The sequence below is a fragment of the Onychostoma macrolepis genome, chromosome 08 (genome assembly GCF_012432095.1).
Source record: "Onychostoma macrolepis isolate SWU-2019 chromosome 08, ASM1243209v1, whole genome shotgun sequence".
Lineage (NCBI taxonomy): Eukaryota > Metazoa > Chordata > Actinopteri > Cypriniformes > Cyprinidae > Onychostoma > Onychostoma macrolepis.
In genome coordinates this window covers 894,890-907,590 of record NC_081162.1, presented here as the reverse complement: position 1 = coordinate 907,590, position 12,701 = coordinate 894,890, and the positions used below count along the sequence as shown (strand labels likewise).

The following is a 12,701-nucleotide window of genomic DNA, read 5'->3' as shown; positions in this document are numbered from 1 at the left end:
AGAATGTAGCATAATGCATTATCATTTAAACATGGAAAAAAGAACAGATAACGTATCCCAAAATTGGTTTCCTTTTAAGTGCAAAGATGAAAACTGTATAACATCAATGACAGAACAATTACTGTGGTGAATGCACAAATTAATTACAAATTAAAATTAATTTTAAAGAACAATGGAAGTGTTTAAACTGATATGTCAATTAAAGAACAGATCAACTAGAAAAAATTTCTGTTAAGGATGTTATCAGAAAAAAATGTTTTGCTATGGACTATTCTTGTAATATGAACTAATTTCTTCAGAGACCAGTCCAAGATATTCATTATCCAAATATTTTAGTCCTCCTTTGTGAACAGTGTGACATGAGGTTGTTTTTGGGTTTTGCAGAGACTGTTGTGACACGGTCACAGAGGTCATCATATTTCTCCCAGCCAAGAGAGGTTCTTCTGCAGTATGCCACGTAATGTCCAAGAGATTCCCTTGTAGGTCCTGGAGTGAATGCAACGACCCCTCTCAGAGTGAACAAATGGTTGTCCATCTCCATGGTCACAGGGATTTCGGACAGTGGATGGTTTGTATCTGCACTTGTTTCAATGCACAGTAGTGGTCCAGTGATGCAGCTGTGTGTGACTGAGCCATTGCAGAGGAATTTCATTGATGAAATATCCTTTGTTTTCCAGCTATCTGGAAACTCTTGGGGTGATTTCAGTGGCTTCAGACACTTGGACCTGTTGAGGTGTAGTGCATCTTCCAGTGCTGCTTGGAGACTCTTCAGTTCACCAGATGTTTCTTGAAGATTTTGTATTTCGACTGCAGTGTGGAGAAGAGCATTCAGTCGTAATTGTTGCACTTGGTACTTGTTTCATTGTTAATGTGATTATGTTAGCAACATTGCAATCTGCACTGACCTGCCTCACACCTGATTTTAGGTGAACACATTGAAATATTTCCAGCAGCATTTTTGCCCTCTTTGCGTAAGCATCTCTTCCAGCTCCTTTTGTGACAATGGTCTTCACAAAATGAAATATTTCTTTTTTTTTTTTGTGCTCTTTGTCAAGATAATGGCAGAATGATCCACTGTCACAGAAAGCAAAGCAAAGGCACTGGCAAAAGGAGTCAAAGGCATAGGTATTCTTTACACTTACAAGCATTTTGTCAATTGCAATGGGTGTTTTAACCTGGTAGTTGCCATTCTTCGAGATATTAATTTTTGTCTTTTTTCTTTTCAGGTTTATGTCTGCATATAACCACTCAGAGCAATGGGTCAAGTAGGACAGTCGTTTTTTTGGAGGTACACCAAGGCTTTTTCAGTTTTCAACAGGGTCTTCTTCTACGGATTGTTGCTTAACCTCTGCATCCTGCTCACTGCGACCAGGTTTTGGCTCAGTCTCCTGTGTCTTAAATGTCTCAGTGTGCTCTGTTTTCTTCACTGTTGCAGATGAAAGCCTCATGTTGCCCTCAAGAAAATCAAGGTGGCGTATGACAAACCGGTCCATTCGGATGGGGAGGCTTTCATGTTTGAAGAGACCATGTTTTATATTTTTATATTCAGCCTTAACATTTGCAGATTTTGCTGTGTTGTGTACACTTTTGAAATGTGGAACCATCACAGCTGCCCAAAGAGGGAGGTAGCATGCCATTCTTATGATATTTGGGACAAGTTCTGGAAGGAAATGCAGATTGTCTCTTTCACCATGATGTGCCGCAATCTTATGACTGTTTTCACAGATTTCTGTGACCCATGTTTTTAGATCTGTGTGCAGAGCCTCCTCAACTCCAGCTTTGCAAGTTTCTGAGACAACAGGTAAACCTTTGTCATAATTTTCTTCTGATTCGCTGAAGGCAACAACTGAAATTAAATGAATCAGCTCCCTTGCTTCTTCCAGTGAATCAGATTGTAAAAGTTGTGCCATAGCTCGTAGATAGAACTCTCTAACTCTGTTTCCTTTTTGTCTTAAGCATTCCCACCGGCTGATGAGCTTAATGCAGTGTGCCAAATCTACTCTGATTAAGCAAGGTGGAAGCTGTGTGTCTTCAGGCTTCTTCGTCAGCACTCCAAAGCACTGACTGATGCAGGTTTTCAGGTCTGGGTAAGGAGTGAAGGCCTTAACCAATGCTCCAAGCAAAGCCAAGGAGAAATCACAGACTGCTTCTTTGGGCACAACAGCACCTGCGCGTTGCCATTCATTAAACCAATTGGCTATATAATTGATGGTGTGGTTCTCTGTTAGCATTTGCACTACTGGAATATGATTTCCCTGTGAACACAAAACTCCTTGACATAGGAAGACATGCCCAGAATTGCCACAGGGTCTTCTCAATCGTTTCACACTTGAACCTGTTGCATCAAAACTCACAATGGAACCAGAGTGCTTGGATTTCATTTGAAAAACTTGCATCTGGGATGGAGCCCAGTAATGGCAAAAAAAAAACTATCAAAACTATGTCATGAATGCTTCCATTGTGGGGTACGCTGTATTTTAGTAGATGCAATGACATGATTGGGTCTTTGTTGCCAAGCTCTTTGTCACCCATCTCTTGTTTGGCTTTTTTTAATGTTGCCAGGTTTGGTAGGTGGTTAGGCTCTGGATCACCAACATCCATCATTCTGTAAGCCTCAGCTGCTCGCCATACGTGTGCTTGTTTTCGATCTTCCCAGAGCTCTTTAGATACACGTGTTCTCAGATCTCCCGATAACTTGCGTTTTGCTTTGCCAGTATGGAGACTGCCATCAACATTGTGGATTGTACATTTAAGCACAACTGGTTCATTAGCTGCTGGCATCTCAGCTGTTATAGACAGTTGTGCATCACATTCTGTGCAGTGCCCAATTACTGTATATCGATGTAGTGAGATGCAACATTTGGAAAAAAAAATTCTGCATGAGGTTTTGATATTTTTCCATATCTCCTCGTACAAGACATGTGTCCATGCCCCACATTTCAGGATGGTGTATTCCCTTTTACATGCGTTGAGTGATTTGTCATTGTAAGCAACATTTTCAGGCCAGATTTCTGTCCATCTTTGATGAGAGAGACTGACCTCAAACTCAATATCATAACATTGCCTTTGCTGATGTGTGTCTGCCTTTGACTCTGGTGAATGTAAATCTGCTGAGCTTTCTTGTGAGCTGTCAGGGTTTGGATCTTGATCTTGGATATTTGTATTTATTGCACATAGCTCCAGGATTTGCCAGATATTGTGCCTGTTTGTCTTGACAAAAGTATAAAGATTCTTTGCTGAAACTTTGTTGTTCAGTTGTTGGCTTAAATCTGCCCACACCTTCTCTGAGGGGACTGCTATATTCCGTCCTATAATAATCTGTTCCTTTGCAGCACTGATGACTTTGATGATGTCATCACTTTCACAAGCTGGTTTCCTTGGCATCTAATTAAAACAGGAATTATTTTAATGTAATGCCAAATTATTTAGGCCAAAAACTTATTTTATGTGTAAGTTATAATCATGCAAGTTTCATCCGTCATCAATTCGGTATTTTCCATGTTTAGATATTGCTACTAATGGCTAGCAGATGTCATTTGAAGAACAATTATTCATAACAATTATTTTCTGTTAATATATCCATCCAATAATATGGATCATATCAATTCAGTGAGTTCAGAAAAAAAAAATAGATTAGCCAGAGTAAGCTGTACTAAGAATCATTTTGTGAACTTAATCAGACCATTAATGAAAAAGTATGATCAATGACATGATTTTATTGCCATAAAATGTACATTGCTGTGCATATAAGCCTCTTTTATGTCATGGCATAATGACCAGTGGAGGATAATTAGGACATGCACATGAGATATTTTCTTGATTTCCAAAATTATTTTAAAAAATTAATAAAAAAAAAGTTTGACTTTCTTGACATGTCTTGTATTTAAAGTATCCTGTAAATTGTATTGTGCTGTACACATGCTTTTTTAAAGTATATTTATTTAAAAAAATTAAATTAAGTAAAATAAAAAAAAATTAAAAAAAATGAAAATAGTAAAAACCAGCACCGCGCAAGCAACTAAAGAGCGTGACAGGTATGTAGAAGAGATGGATGGAGAACGTCTCGGTTACGTACGTAACCCTCGTTCCCTGATGGAGGGAACGGAGACGTTATGTCGTGATGACATAGGGGATTTACTTGGAAGCCCCAATCATCTCTGACTTAAGAGAAAACGGCAATGAATATTGGCTAGTGGATTTTGCATACCTGCACCACTCCCCGTGCACACGGGTATAAATAGGCAGCAGGTGCATCCACTCATTAGGTTTTACGCTGAGGAGCCGAGAACGAGTCCCTGGCAACCAGCGATGGTTCGAGATTGTGGCATGGGGACATAACATCTCCGTTCCCTCCATCAGGGAACGAGGGTTACGTACATAACCGAGACATTCCCTATCTGTCGGTCACTACGAGTTATGTCGTGACGACATAGGGGTCCTATGGAAAGCTCCATAACCTGAACCCCATCACAACCTTGTGGCATGCAGATGCTGACAAGCGAGCGCGTGACAGACAAATTCCATGCGAAAGGTTGTAACCTTCCCAGACAAAGAGCTGCTCAGAGCTTCTAAAGCTCTGGGTGCGGTCCACGTATATGCGCAACGCTCTTACGGGACACAGCAACGCCAAGGCTGGATCTGCCTCCTCCGAGGGCAGTGCTTGCAGGTTCACCACCTGATCGCGGAAGGGCATGGTGGGAACCTTAGGCACGTATCCAGGCCGGGGTCTCAGGACAACGTGAGAGTAGACCGGCCCGAACACAAGGCACTCTTCGCTCACCGAAAATGCTTGGAGGTCCCCGACCCTCTTGATGGAAGTGAGCGCGGTCAGGAGCGCTGTCTTAGCAGACAGGAACTTAAGCTCAACTGAGTCCAGCGGCTCAAAGGGACCCCTCTGAAGCCCAGCCAGGACAATAGAGAGATCCCAGGGGGGCATCAGGGGTGGCCTAGGAGGGTTAAACCTCCTGGCACCCCTCAGAAACCTCACGACGAGATCGTGCTTTCCCAGGGACCAGCCAATAGCAGCCATTTACACCTTCAAGGTGGAGGGTGACAGCCTACGCACCAACCTTTCTTGCAGGAAAGAAAGCACTACTCCAATCGTGCATCTTCGGGGGTCTTCTTAGCGAGAAGAACACCAGTTCGCGAACAGACTCCACTTCAGTGCATAGGCTTGCATGTTGAAGGAGCTCTAGCCTGAGTGATGGTCTCTACCACAGTCTGTGAGAGACCGCTCAAGTCTGCCGCATCCCGTCCAGGAGCCACACGTGGAGGTTCCACAGATCTGGACGCAGGTGCCATATGGTGCCAAGCCCCTGAGAAAGGAGGTCCTTCCTCAGAGGAATGCGCCAGGGAAGAGCTGTCGCAAGGAGTATGAGTTCGGGAAACCAGGTCCGGGTGGGTCAGTACGGCGCGACCAGCAGGACCTGCTCCTCGTCTTCCCTGACCTTGCACAGTGTCTGTGCAAGCAGGCTCACTGGGGGAAACGCATACTTGCGTAGAGCCCGAGGCCAGCTGTGTGCCAGTGCGTCCGTGCCGAGGGGGGCCTCGGTCAGGGAGTAATACAGCTGGCAGTGGGAGGACTCGCAGGAAGCAAACAGGTCTACCTGAGTTTCCCCGAATCGACTCCAGATCAGCCGGATCATCTCGGGATGGAGTCGCCATTCTCCAGGGAACGTGAGCTGTCGTGAGAGCGCGTCGGCCGCACGATTGAGCTCCCCCGGAATATGGACAGCAGGCAGCGACTTGAGCCGCGTCTGACTCCAGAGGAGGAGAAGGCGGGCGAGCTGTGACATGCGACGTGATCATACACCTCCCAATCGGTTGATATACGATACAGTCGCAGTGTTGTCCGTACGGACCAACACGTGCTTGCCGAGCAGCAGTGGCCAGAACTGCCGCAAGGCCAGATGCATTGCAAACAACTCTAGGCAGTTGATGTGCCAAAGCAGTCGAGGCTGCCTGCCCGTTGCATGTAGCGCCCCAACCCGTACTGGAGGCATACGTCGCGACAACGCCATGCCAGGACACTTGTTCTAGGGGCACCCCGGCCCGTAGAAAGGCAAGGTCCGTCCAGGGGCTGAAGAAGCAGCGACACTCCTGTGTGATGTTCACACGAAGTGTACCGCGACACCATGCCCACCTCGTGACTTGGGAGTGCAACCAGTGCTGAAGTGGTCTCATATGAAGCAACCTGAGCAGCGTGACTGCGGCTGCGGATGCCATATGCCCCAGGAGCCTCTGAAACTGTTTCAGCGGAACCACAGTCCTGCCTCTGAAGGAACTCAGGCAGTTCAGCACTGACTGGGCGCGGTCCTCCGAGAGGCGCGCCGTCATACTCACCGAGTCTAACTCCACACTGAGAAAAGAGATTCTCTGCACAGGGGAGAGCTTGCTCTTTTCCCAGTTGACCCGAAGCCCCAACTGGCTGAGTGCTGAAGCACTGGTTCCCTGTGATCACACAACTGTTCTCGCACGTGGGCCATGCTCGAGATAGTTGAGGATCCTGCTGCCCACTTCCCGTAGCGGGGCAAGGGCGCCCTCCATGCCTTCGCGAAGACACGGGGGGGACAGGGACAGCCCGAAGGGGAGGACCCTGTACTGCCATGCCCGACCCTCAAACGCAAACCGTAGGAAGGGTCTGTGTCGCGGAAGGATCGAACCATAAAAGTAAGCGTCCTTCAGGTCGATTGTTGCAAACCAATCCTGGGGCTGGATGCATTTGATATGCGCCTGTTCGTCAGCATCTTGAACGGGAGCCTGTGCATGGCCCGGTTCAAGACTCACTGGTCCAGGATTGGTCGAAAACCACCGTCTTTCCTGGGTACGATGAAGTAAGGGCTGTAAAACCCTTGCCTCATCTCGGCTGGAGGGACCGGCTCGATTGCATCATTTGCTAGGAGGACAGCAATCTCCTCACGCAAGACAGGAGCGTTCCGAGCTACCACTGAAGTCTCGAGAACGCAGCTGAACTTGGGAGGTCGCCTGGCGAACTGAATCGCTTAGCCGAGTCGAATCATGCGCGTGAGCCAACGAGACGAGCTGGGCAGCGTGAGCCACGCCTCCAGACGCCGTGCAAGTGGCTCCAATGGCACGATCGACGTACCTGCGGTGGTGCAGCGAAAGGGAGTAGAGCTGGATGGTACAGAAGGCTGTGCGTTCTGAGGCATCCTCGCAAAACTCCCTGGGTCCCAGAAGGGAATGGCTAGAGGTGCGTGGGGAGGCACTGCGTCCCCTGAACCGCACTCTCTTGGCCACTGGCAAGATGGGTCGTGGGCGAGAGTGAGGAGGCAACCCGTCGCACACTGTCGGCCCGTGGAGCTGAAAACCCGGAGGAAAAGGAAATTGCTCTTTCTTTTGACCATGTGGGTACCGGCCAGCGGCGGAACAGAACCAGAGATTTTCCACCCGGCCCTCCTCCGGGGGAAGGAGCGGCGCTGTCCCTGCCATTTCCTGAGAAAGAGCAGCTTCCCACATCACTGAGTTATTTTATTTTATTTTATTTTTATTTTACCTTTATTTAACAGGATGAAACTCATTGAGATTAAAAATCTCTTTTTCAAGAGTGTCCTGGCCAAGACAGCAGTACAACCATACATACATACAAACATAAAATACACAAAAATAATAATAACATAAAACAACTGAAATAACAAACTCTTTAAAGTCAACCACAATCCTTAATACATCAGGCAAAACATCTACAGCCAGATGTGGCTGCCTCCAAGTCAGTTAACATCAGAGTTGCCCGTGTCAGGCTATCTGGGCGATTAGGGGCTGACTGGGACTCGGGGGGCGCCGCACTCCTGCAAGAGGCTCGACGTACCGGCATATGGGACGATTCAGCACGGGCCGGAGCAGGGGACAAGCAGACTGGGGCTTGCCCTGCGGCAGAGCGGTGCATCACACCGGGGCAAGATGTGCTACTTACCTGTTACCCAATTGGCCTCAGTCTGCTTCTGTACTGCCGAGAACTGCTGGGCACAGTCCTCGACAGTGTCGCCGAACAGTCCAGCCTGGGAGACGAGAGCAGCGAACAGCGCACTGTCGACATCGCACTTCTCAACAAGGCTGAGCCATAGATGGCCCTCTTGGACCCCAAGTGTGGACATCGCCTTCCCGAGGGACTGCGCTGTGACTTCCATCACCCGTAGGGCACAGTCAGTCACCGAGCGCAGTTCCTGCATCAACCTTAGGTTCCTGCAAAACCTACAGGCTTTGGACGGGAGACGAGACAATTCCTCCAAGTGGCGGCGTTTTGCGGGCACAAGTGCACCGCAAACGCACTCTCCACTTGGGAAATGTCAACGTACCCCCTAGCTGCCCCGCCATGGAGGGTAGCGAGGATGGGGGAGACAGACGAGCCGCTTCTGGCCGTAAAGGGGCCATCCACGACTTCGTCAGCTCCTCATGCACTTCCGGGAAGAAAGGAACCGGGGCAGGGCGTGGTTGTGAGCCATGGGCTGTGCCGAGGAACCAATCATCTCGCCGCGAGGGCTCAGGACTAGGAGGTGTGCACGCCTCCAGCCCGATGCTCGCAGCGGCCCGGGAAAGCACGGCCGTCAACTCTGGGTCCGATTCGGCGGCGGAATCTTCATCCTCAGAGGACGATTGCCCATCCCCCGATGCTGCGATCAACATCTGATCCTCTATCAGCGCACCGAATGAAACGCTGGGCACGCCGTGAGACGGCACAGCAGAATCACCGGGGAGCCGTACAGAACAGCTGCTGCGGGAGGAGTGAGAGGTCCGTGGGGACTGGACCGGCGGAAAGGCTCTCACTGTAACCCTCAGATCGCCTAGAGCACTAGCCGATGGTTCTCTGCTCGTGGCAGAGAAGCCAGCACGGGTAGTGACAGAGTGAGCCCCTCCCATCCCCATGAGGAGAGAGAGGCGCGATCGCAGCGCTGCCATGGTTACACGCTCAGAGCGAATGCATAACCATCCACGAACGCAGCTTCAGCGCGCTGGATGCCCAGACACTGAAGACAACGATCGTGGCCGTGGACGGAGGTTAAGAAACGACCACAACCAAGAGGACACAGCCGGAACGGCGTCTTTAAAAAGACGCGAACCGACCGTGATTTGCTCTTTTAGGAAATCTGCTCTTTTTAGTTGAAGTGTCCAGGGGAATAGCTGCAGACAGGGACCATACCATAACGCCAACCAGAACAGCTTCCAGACAGATGCTGAATGGCTCTTTGTGGAGATCAACACGTTCATCCACTCGGCTCCGAAGCAAAAATCTAATGAGTGGATGCACCTGCCGCTATTTATACCCGTGTGCACAGGGAGTGGCGCAGGTATGCAAAATCCACTAGCCAATATTCATTGGCGTTTTCTCTTAAGTCAGAGATGATTGGGGCTTCCAAGTAAATCCCATATGTCGTGGCGACATAACTCGTAATGACCGACAGATAGGGAACGGCTTGCGTGACATCACTTCTCCTCCAGAGATTTTATAATTTCTCAAGAAGTGAATAAGTTATTGTGTTTCTTTCCACGGCACAAACCAGCACAAATCGAGCACAAACTAATGGCACCTTTTTGGAGCGATTTAGACGATATGGGGTGGAGAGTTACGTAACAAGTTTTTTTCCCATTATATATAAGAAGGGCTCTGAGATACCAGGTTTGTTTAGCAGCACAAACGAGCACAAACGAACGGCACCGGTTTGGAGAGATTTGGACAGCATGGGGTGGACAGTGACGTCACTGCCCAGAATTGTTTTTGTTATTTCTAAGAAGGGGAAATATATATTGACGTTTATTTCAACAGCATAAATCAAGCACAAATGAATGACACCAGTTTTGTGCGATTTAGACGAACTGGGGTGGAGAGTGACGTCACAGCTCCCGAAAATATTTTGATTATATCTAAAGAAGGAAAATAGATACAGCGTTTGTTTTAATGGCACAAACCAGCACAAACAAACTGCGCTGATTTGGAGAGATTTGGGCAACATGGGGTGGAGAGTGACGTCACACGGTCAAAAAAAGAATGTTTAATATCTCAAAAACCAAACCAGGACAAATCAACCAGTTTTTGTGGCACAAATCAGCACAAACATAGCACAAACGAATGGCATAGTTTTGGTGATTATTTCTTTTTATGGGGTGCCAACTTCACGGAGGTCCAATTTAAGGTCCTGCCACGGCATCTTAACTGGGTTCAAGTCAAGTCTGGGTTCAAGCGCCAACTTTCAGACCGAAGACCTTCTTTCTCATGCTATGTATTTTCTTTCACCTCTGGCATAGTCAGTGTGTCCTGGTCCTTGAATCTGATTGGACGAGAGGCCTTCCAAGAGTGCTGCTATTTCACCTGTAGCAGCATTTGAACTACTAGGTCATGTGACCTACAGTGTGACTTGTTGCGATGCTTCACTACCATTTACAAGTCCTATCCTGTTTTTAGAACACTAATTTTTATGTACAAGCTAAAAATGAAATAAAAAAAAACTTCCATACTGCAGCTTTAAGACAAACAGAAAAAGAGAAAAAAATAAAAAAATCTCACTCAAAATTATAATTCACTAGCTGAGCAGTCCATTGATAAGAGTCCTACCCTGGAGTCCATATTTGCATATGAAAGAGGAGAGAGGGATAGTTCTTAGTAGAATCTTATTCAGTGACCAAGTGGTGCTTTATTCATAAGAAAAGGAAATAATCCTTAAGTGTAAGTAGTGCAATGCATTCTGGGTTCCACTTGGGGCCCCTTATGCTTGATTTGGTATGCTCCTTCTTCTGAATACACTTTTACAGTGAATATAGTTTTTATTATTATTATTATTATTATTATTATTATTGAGAAGTCTTCCTCAAAAAGTTAACCTTTGTTTTCAATATTAAATTTTTATTATGTGAGATTATTTGTTATATGATGGATCATGCCAGTCTTTGATTATGACTGGTTAAGCCACATTCAAAACCATTGTAAAGTACTCTAGAACATCATTACATCAGTATTACTGTATAAAATTTCATTATATTTTTGTTGCTGTGTTTATTTTATGAATAAAATACATTTTACAATAAATATTTTCATGAAATAATTTAAAAGTAACAAGCCCTGCAAAGTGGTGGTTTACAGTGAATTAAGAACAGCTAAAGCATGGCTTCGTGGGACTCTTTGCTTTAGTATGTGAGACCTTATAAGAATAAATCAAATGATGTAAAACATGCAGATATCTACCATTTGATTGTGCCTAGTCAAAAACTAATTTTAGATCTGCTTGGATTACAGTACAGTTATACTTCTAGCAGTCAAATAAAAGTTGAAGATATATCAAAATATTATTCTGACTAGTAACAATAAAATTAGAAATAGTAAAACATTTATTTTTAGATTTCAAGTGAAATTGTAAGTGTTGATAATAGCATTACAAATAGCATTACAGATCCTACAATGGCACTTCTCCACCAGTTGCTTGTACGTTGTGCATTTACATTCATTTACTTCTTCAATGATTTGCATTTGCACTGAATGAAAATGATCAAGTCAGAAGAATGACTACACATTTTAAATCCATTTCTGAGATCCATAATATTTTGTATTACTACAAAAATGTATTGTGGCACCAATGCTAATCTTTTGAGGTGGAGTGTGTGTTTCCGGTTGACATAATAATATTTAGTATCTTAAAATGTAATTCTTACTTAAGCTAAGCTGCAGATTTCATTCATAATGATAATTATGACTAGTAACACTGAGGGATGCAGCTTCACATGATCACAAACAGTGAAACATTCCGGTGTTGTTATATGAAATATCAGCAGTATTTGGAAACTTCTTGACTAATCAAATTAGGGGACTGGAACTAACTTCTGAACACATGTCTATTAAACCTAGAATATCAACATGCATGTCATCTGTGACAAGCGATGATGTGTCTAGCGTATGCAGTGCTGATCATACCTTTGTTGTACATGTTAGTTGGAACCTGGACGACACTGAGGCTGAGGTTTACAGACAGATTGTTGAAATGTTCATTTGGCTGCAGAATGAATTCTCCACCCAGCTCCAAACTCCTGCCCTCCTCATCCATCTCATTGATCAGCACTGCATTAAAGTACTCGTACTGTCAGGTAAGAGAGAGAAAGATATGTTAAGAGATAGGTCATCACAAATTTTGTCTTGATCAAACTCAAAAGACACTGTGAAAACTAGATGCAGAAATACTTCTTTTGTTTTGGCAGAGCAACTGTCCTCCTTCAGTGACACAGGATTTGAATGCGGCCCAGCAGTGTGTTGGTTGAGAACAACTGTTAGTCCTTAAATCTTTTAGGTGAATAAATTGTTCATTCACTGTTTATCACTCCATACCTCCATGCACTGTCAATTCTCTCACTTGTAAAATATCCTTCAAATGCAAAGTTTTTTTTTAAATAAATTTTTGATACTTTTGGAGCTTTTGTGTTGCCGACTTTGCATTTGAAGGATGTTTCTACTTGTTTTTTAGTCGAGCACCCATTTGAGATCGATGTGCATGCTTTTGCTTGCTCTTGTAAAATAGAAATGAAGGCCTGAACTGGTTCAAAGAGGGCAAAGAGAGAATATGTCTGGAAGACATTATCAGGAAACATGAAGTTAGTTTTCATTGTTATGATAATGATCCTTAGACTTATATTTCCTCAGGACAATAAAAGTTTCCATTTTTCCAGGTTGATAGATTTTAGTATAATATCAATATTTGGATGCCTAG

The 12,701-nt window shown here is 45.3% G+C and overlaps 1 protein-coding gene across 1 annotated transcript in view; it reads right to left on the bottom strand.

The window, feature by feature from the left end:
• The window catches only part of cacna2d3a (calcium channel, voltage-dependent, alpha 2/delta subunit 3a), a 248,553-nt gene that overhangs the window by 171,376 nt on the left and 64,476 nt on the right, over positions 1–12,701 (bottom strand). The window contains exon 5 of the mRNA XM_058785501.1: positions 11,915–12,077. Coding sequence (XP_058641484.1) covers positions 11,915–12,077 — 163 coding nt within the window. The remainder of the gene's footprint in view (positions 1–11,914; positions 12,078–12,701) is intronic.